At 46.1% G+C, this 8,007-nt stretch overlaps 1 protein-coding gene across 1 annotated transcript in view; it reads left to right on the forward strand.

Annotated features, from left to right (window-relative positions):
• MAP4K5 (mitogen-activated protein kinase kinase kinase kinase 5) overlaps positions 1-4,550 on the forward strand; it is a 139,274-nt gene extending 134,724 nt beyond the window's left edge. The window contains exons 31-32 of the mRNA XM_042460977.1: positions 2,542-2,597; positions 4,132-4,550. Of these exons, the coding sequence (XP_042316911.1) occupies positions 2,542-2,597; positions 4,132-4,219 (144 nt within the window). The 3' untranslated portion in view covers positions 4,220-4,550. The remainder of the gene's footprint in view (positions 1-2,541; positions 2,598-4,131) is intronic.
• The last annotated feature ends 3,457 nt before the right edge of the window (positions 4,551-8,007 follow it).

The raw sequence follows: 8,007 nt of genomic DNA on the forward strand, positions 1-8,007 counted from the left end.
TCAACCCTTTCTCTCTCATTCTCATTCTTCCCATTCTCCCCTTCTTAAAGATATATTTTGTCTTTCTCAAGACAGTTTTCACATTTTCAAGCTTTGTGTGAAGTGCTTAGCAATGAAATTACAATAGTTGCTGCCTGGCTCCTTGGACTTTGACAAATTTAGATGCACAGAAGGAATGTTGGCCTGTGTTTGGCCCATTAGCTGATCCTTCTGTGCTTGCTTTTCTGGGGCTAATGTCCTACTGTCATTGATTTTTCCCTTAGCTTTGCAAAGTAGTTTGGTGCAGAAAAATATTGTGCAGATTGTAGAAACCCAAGGACTCATCTTGTTCTCATGTTAGAGGTGGTATATAAATTCTAACAGGCTGTCTTGACATGAGTATGTAACTTTGCAAGATTTCTTCACAGCCCAAAGATTCCCAAAGTGGCAGTAAGGACACTTTGGAGAATACATCTTTGCTTATTTCATTCTGGTATAATTGATAATAAATGAGCCAGCATGGTGTAGTGGCTTGAGTGTTGCAGACCCACTGGGTGATCTTGGGCAGGTCACATTCTCTCAGCCTCCGGGAAGGCAATGGCAAACCTCTGAACTAATCTTGCTGAGAAAACCCTATGATAGGGTCGCTGTAAATAAGAAACTACTTGAAGTCACACAGTGACAACAAAACAACATAACTGCCAACATTTTTACCTGCTGAGTAAAGTTTCAAGATTTTCTGTGCATTTTTGGACAGTTCTTTGCAAACAAATATTTAATTGCACAGAAACTTTGAGGAGGTTGTCCAAAACCTGCCATTTTGTACAGAAAACTGTATTGTGCACTGCCCCAAAATACTTGATTTTGCACAAAAGAAAAAAAAGGGGGGTTATACAGTTTTTTTCACAGAAAAGTCACAAATTACAAATGAATCTTAGCTCTCTGAGATGTTGCAGTGCATCCACCCTTCCAAGCACTTTTTACACCCTTATTATAGAATGGCCAAAGAAGTGACAGTGGAGTATGGCCACTGGGGTAGAGAGAAAGGTTTTATAATAAATATATAATAAAACTTTTATTTCTACCCCGTTTTTTATGAAAACAATCAAAGCGGCTTACAATGTTAAAAGAATACACCATATATACAAAATATCCCCCCCCCCTTTAAAAAGAATTCCCTTTCCCTGAGTGGAGAGACCAGCCAGAGTAGTCAGATATGGATGAAATGAGCAGATAAATCTGACCTGAGGCCAGTCCATGTGTGAGTGTGTGCATGCATGTGCATATGCCCCTTCAAGTTACCTGATAGCCTATGGCAACCCCATGGATTTCATAGGGTTTTCTTAGGCAAGGAATCCTCAGCGGTGGCTTTGCCAGATCCTTCCTCTGACACAGAGACTACAGCACCTGGTATTCATTGGCAGTCTCCCATCCATGTACTAACCAGGGCTGACTCTGCTTAGCTTCCAAGATCAGAAGGGATCTGGTGCCTTCAGGGCAATGATACTCAAAATTTTATCCTTGGGGCCCCCCTTTATATCTACAGTTGACCCTCCATATCCACGGCTTGAAAATATTCCAAAAAGATATACATCCCAAAACACAAATCTTGAATTTGCTATTTTATATAAGGGACACCATCTCAGTATGTGACTGTATTTAATGGGACTTGAGCATCCATGTTGGTATCCATGGGGGTCCTGGAATAAAACCCGGGTGGATACCAAGCAGATTACATGCAGAGGTCATACCATCTCCACTCTCCTTAGTATATGAATAAAAATACTTTGTTCGTTTAATGTGCATATTTTCATTTGTTCAGTCATGTATATTCATATTTTAACATTTTATAAGGAAATAACATTATTCAGATTAGAACAGTTTTATTTAAGTAAATTCAATATGTAACTCAATATATGTGTAAATTTTACATATAAAGCGTTTGGGAAGAAGAGGAGGAGGAGAAAGGAGTGATCAGGAGCTTCAGGTCTGGCACCTTCCTTTGAGCAACTCCCCCCCCCCACACACACACACACCCTGAGGGATTCCCACCAAGATTTGAGAACCACTGCTTCAGGGTATTTAGGCGTAAGAGGAGAAGCTGTTTGTTGGATATAAAGACCCCAATTCAAGTCCTGCCCTAGTCTTGAAATCGCTGTTCCCTGAATAGCAGTCTACAGGAACGTCACCTGTTGAATCAAAAAGGCATTACTGTAATATACTCCCTGCAGTGGACTTCTGTTTTAGCCTGCAGTGCTGATCATCATTGTGCTGCACTCCCAAAAAGGGAAAGTAACACCCCCCCCCCCCCCCGCCGACTTTATGAGTAAAATGTAACTTCTGTGTGAGGAGCTCAGAAATGAGTGTGGGGCCTGACCCATATGTGAGCAAGTTGGGCACACTCAGTCAGAACCAACACTCCCTATGGGTCTGTGTGTATTATTTTAAAAGGTGACTAGTCACTTGGAGTTGGTCCTCATTTTTGGGTTAATGGGCATCCTTCCTCTTGCCTCTTCTATCACTCACTTCTTCTTCTTCTCTGCCCTGTTCTCCATTTTGCAGGTAACCCAGGAGATCTCTGATGAAACAAGGGTGTTCCGCTTACTGGGCTCTGACAGGTGAGCCAAGAAGGACCACACTGGCTTTTGGTCCTTCAGAAGGGAGGCTGGGGCATCAGGGAAAGGCGTCCCAGGTTACATCATCTCAACCCTCCAAGGAAGTTTGTGTGCCATTGAATTGCCCTACCTTAATATCCAGTACTTGAACGTATGTATTATGTGTGCACACGTACCTCTTGTTCAACACACCAGGGCTGGTCTTCTCTTAGTGGCTTAGGCCTGCATAATGGTCCCCACGGAAGTGGCTGGACAAGTGGCTTAAATGGAAAGGTGGTGGAAGTAGAGTCACACATGCTGTACCTTTACACAAGCATATGTGCAGTGTGCGTTGCACATTTCATTCATGCCTTTTTAATATTTTTTTAGCACACTCAGTTGCTGAGGGTTGCAATTCACAATTACAAAATCTTTGCATAATTCTAGAACTTGCTTCTTCAAAAGACTAAATTGTCCTCTCCTTGATGTCCACCTAGAAGCAGGTGGAGGCTTTTTTTGTTTTGTTTTGGTAGTTCCTTTGGGAACTGACTTTACTAGAAGGGCTTTTAGTATATGGTCCATATTGATTGCTTTTTTACATGTATGCTGTCAGTGAGATCCAAGAGTATCTTAGTGATCCTTGCATTTTTGGGTAGAATGTGAATCATTAATATTCTGAAACTCCAGTCAGTAGTGCTTGTTAGACTTTGAAATTGAGTTGATGGGATGATGACAACAAAACAACTGTTGTTGTTAGTGTTACTACTTCCTGATAAGCCACCTCTGCTCCCATGGTGCCCTTAGGCTCTCTTGGCTTCTTCTCTTACCTTGATGTCTCAAATCATTGAAAAAATCACACACTCAGTTTAGCTGCACATGGATGAGGACTTATAGCTGTGGATCTGAATCCCCTCCATTTGAAAATACTGGGAGTATTCAAGGGTCACAGCATTGGGAAGCCACTACGGTTGCCACTTGCTGACAGGGGACCATCAGTCTGACTTACTGCTCTTGGCAGCTGTGCCAGCACAAGGCCAAACAAGTCCTCACAGCCTGGATAACCTTGCTGTATTGGTCATATGAGAGAAAAAGCTGAGTGCAGTGGTGTTACCAGGGGAGAGCGATGGGTGCAGATCACACAGAGTGACACCCCAGTGGGGGGGGGGGTTGTACACCTTGTGGGGTGGTATACCAAGTGGGACTGCAGTGGCTGCAGCCAGCAGTTGTGCAAGACTCAAAATGGCTGTCTGTAGCCATAGCACTGCCCCCCCCCCCCCACCAGCAGCGGGCACTGCTGAGGTAAGTAGTGCCTTTTGTTTAGGATCTGACATGGCTTCTCCCCATGGCAGATCCCAAATGCCGACCCCCCCCCCCCAGCTGAAATCTGGAGGGGCAGTGGGAGGCCGGGGGTGACACCAAAGATTGTAATGCCACTGGCTGGGCACAGGCAGGGAAGGCCAGGAGCCTTTCTTAATCAAGGTGCCCAGATGCCCCTTCTGATTGTTGCCTTCTTGCCCCTTCTGCCCGCTGACTTGCCCATTTTGTACTTTTCTCCCAGGGTGGTGGTGCTGGAGAGCCGGCCGACCGACAACCCGACCGCGCATAGCAACCTCTACATTTTGGCCGGCCACGAAAACAGTTACTAGGCAACGGCCGGACGACTTGAACTGCGAGCCGAGGAATATGCATCGTCGTCGTCATCACCCCAGGAAGCAGCCAGCGAAGGAAACTCTATCCCCGTCACACTCCGGCACACTCCCACCCCTCTCTCTTTCTCTTACTTCCCCTCCGCACCCTCCCTTTGCTTGACTGTGTCAATGCCTGAATGGAGCCGGGTTTTTAGGATCAAGAGCCAAAAAAACACTTTTGTCGTCTCATGTGCGTTGTCTTGCAGCTGGGCCAAAGCAGCTGTTCTGTCACTTGCCACTATGTGGTTAGTTATGTCACGTTTGCTTAATAAAAGCGACAGGATGATTAGTCCCTTTTGTCCCTGAGGCCTGTGGAAACATGACCATTGAGAGATCCCAGGTGGAGTCAGGGTGTTGTGTGATTTGGGATGCCGCCTCCTTCTCACACTCCGGTTAAACAGCCTGGGCTGCTGCCTTGGCTTCCATCAGTGCCCAAGCATGTGGGTCGGCTGATGTCAAATGCAAACACTTGGGCAAAGGGATGGGTGCGAATCTCTCTGGGTCACGGCCCCATTGGCAAGTCCTCCCAGGGGAGGCTGTTGTGGGGTTTGGCTGAGACACTTCACCCCCAAATCTTCCCATTTTGAGAAGTCACCAGAAGAAGACATTTCCCAAGATGTTGTGGTTTTGTTATTTTTTTAAAAAAAAAAACAGCTGTTCTCTCTGGGTTTGTAAGATAAGACTATTTAATCCTTATTTATTAACCTGCTGCTAAGGTGGTGTGATGTATCTTAACTTTCTAGCACATGAAGGTTGCAGAGCAGCTTTTGGGGTGTTTTTTGAGGTGGGTTGGGGAGGGATGGGGGTGGACTTTGGGGTTGATTTTTTTTGCCTTTTTTTTAACAATTGTACAAAGACCCTTACATCTAGTCTGCCCTTCATCTCTTTAGATGTAGCATATTATCCAAGGGAGGTGTTTAAATATTTTATCGGGGGGCCAGGGGCAAGGGCAGAAGAGAAGAAACTCTTTTGCTTATTCCTGTATAACAGTAGTTTTGTACAAGAGTATTTTGTATGGATATTGCTTGAAGAATTTGGCACGACAAAAGAAGAGGAGGACGTTTGGTCTTTGCTAAAATAGCTGCATATGCTGAAGAAAGCAAGCTGGGTCTTGGTGGGGAATCAGGATTGTATGGATGTGTGCAGAAGAGGCAGACATTTCTGTAAATGTATGTGTGTGTATGCACATGTGTGCCTGAACAGGATGTCGCTTTCCACATGAGCCATGGTCATGAGCTCTTGGAGAAATGAGATTAAGGCTGCATCCGCAGGGCAGAAATACACTTGGCCCTCCACATTTGCGGTTTTGATTACTTGCAGTTTGGATTAGTATGTTCTCTCTAGGAATTGCTAGGTCCTCCAGTGCAACACTCAGATGTTGACCATAGAGTTGTGCTGAAGAACCTAGAAGTTCCTAGGGGAAACACTTTTCTAGGCATTTGTAGGTCCTTCAGCATGATTTTGTGATCAATTTCTGACAGATGTTGACCACAGAGTTGCATCAAAGGACCTGGAGATTGCTAAAGAGGTATTCTCTTGGGTAGAAAGGATATTGGGGGTTTTTTATTTGTAGTTTTACCACATTCATTGGGGTCTTTCACCCCTAGCTCCAGCAAATGTGGAGGGACCACTATAATCTAGTGTGACCACACTTTAACTGCCATGGCTCCAAGCTATGAAATTCTGGGAATGGTAGTTTGTTGTGGCACCAGAGCAAAGCTCAGAATTCCATGGCCTGGAGCCATGACAGTTAAAGTGGTATCCAACTGGATTATTTCTGCCCTTTGGATGCATCCTAAGATGTATCCTAATGTGTGCCTCCTGGCCCAGCATGACCCAAACTAGACTTTGGAAAAGTTCTCTATACAATTCCTGGCGTCTCAATAAACAATACAAACAGGAGGTTTCTGGGAAGTTCAGAAAAGTAGTTTCTCCAAGCTGTGGTCCAGGCACACAGAGGCCTCCTCCATAGCTGGCCATAGTTGACCCACACTAGCCATGAGCCCAAGAGCAGGGATCCCACAGGTGAATCTGGGGCCACTGCATTGTGGGTCCAGCCTTTTTGTGGGTTGTGCTCCCCTATTGTGCTGCCATGCCAGACCAGAAATTTAGGAAGCCACAGTCTGGATAAGCCTAAGGCTCGGCGGGCGCCAGGCCTCGGGCAGGAGAGGTTGGTTTGCTTTTTTAAAAAATCCATTGACCTATCTGTTCAAGACACGTATTTTATTTATACTGTGCCAGAAGGGAGCTGGAGAACATACAGGGCCTGGAATGAGAGAACAAAATTATTGTAAAGAAAATGGATTTCTCCCAGTCTGGGCACTTCTGAACAGCAGATTTATTCCTGGTGGTATAGTATAAATATATATGTAAGAAGCAGTATTGCCTAACAATTCTTGGGGAATCTCCTTTATTCCATTCTCCCTCTTTTCAAGGCTGTTGTCTGTGTTTCTCCTTTTTCCTATTTCATCCATTAAAGTATCCCTTTGCTCTTAATTCTCGTTTGCCTTCATTCATTAAGTGCCGAGTTCTGAGTGTGCGTATGCTGTGGGTGAACCTACCGATAGCTTTTTCCCCTTAAGAAAGAAGCTTTTCGTCAAGAGATACAGTACAGTTGGCCTCCATATCCAGGGATTTCTGATCCACTGATTCAACCATCCATGGCTTGAAAATATTAAAAAAAAACATAAATCCCAAAAAGCAAATCTTGATTTTACTACTACTACTACTACTACCGTTATTGTTGTTGTTGTTTCTTACCCACCTCTCCCTAAGCATCGAGGCTGGGAAAAGCAACAATGAGCAGATAAGCGACATCGGTTAAAACACACCAGTTAAAATGCAAATCAATTTAAAATGACAAGGTATGAACATATCCACATTTAAAAATTCACAATTTAAAAATAGTCTGGATAATCCTGGTCTTCGGTGCTGTTTTAAATTTGGACGGTGTATTCAGCTGTTGAATCTTCTGGCAGGTCGTTACACCAACGTGGGTCCAGAACACGCGGCGGAAGTCCCCCAGTGGCTGCTCCTCTTCCTCCTGGAGAGAAGGGACCAGGGGGCCCCAGGGGTCTGTCCTGGGCCCAGGGCACCTCAGCATCTCTGTTTTGGGGGAAGAGTCTGGAAGCTGTTCTCATCTGTCCCTTGCTGAAGGAGACTCAATGGGTCCTGCAATCCAAAGGAGCCCCAAGTTTCTGGACCCTCCCCCCCAGGACTGTCTCCTGCATCCAGGTGCTGGTTGGCTCTGGGGATTCTGGGGCTTGCAATCTACACTCTGGGTCCTTGTCTGTGGTGTCTGGCTGGGGGGATCCTGGGAACTGGGGTCCAAAATGAAGGAGCTTCTTCTACACTCAGGGCCCTTGGCTGGGCTGTCTGGGGGATCCTGGAGGCTGCAGTCCAAAAATGAAGGCCCGTCTCCTCCATCTCAGGTGCTGGTTGGCTGGCTGGGGTGGGTGGGGGGTTCTGGGAGTTGTAGTCCAAAGTGAAGGAAGGTCTTTTCACCTTGGGTCCTTGGCTGTAGTGTCTGGCTGCTGGAGTCCAGAGGGAAAGAAGCAGGTCTTTCCCCAGATCAGGGCGGTGTAGGGGGATGTTGGGAGCTGGAGTGCTTTCCCCTTGGCCTGGAGGGGGCAGTGGTGGCCTCTCTGGCTGTCCCTCCTGCTTCAGTCCCTGCTGCCTGCCAGGGTCCCTCCTCCCTGCCTCCCCGCCGGGGCTCCTCCTGGTCCTGGGCAGCAGCAGCAGCAGCA

Source organism: Sceloporus undulatus, chromosome 1 (genome assembly GCF_019175285.1).
Source record: "Sceloporus undulatus isolate JIND9_A2432 ecotype Alabama chromosome 1, SceUnd_v1.1, whole genome shotgun sequence".
In the NCBI taxonomy this organism is placed as follows: domain Eukaryota; kingdom Metazoa; phylum Chordata; class Lepidosauria; order Squamata; family Phrynosomatidae; genus Sceloporus; species Sceloporus undulatus.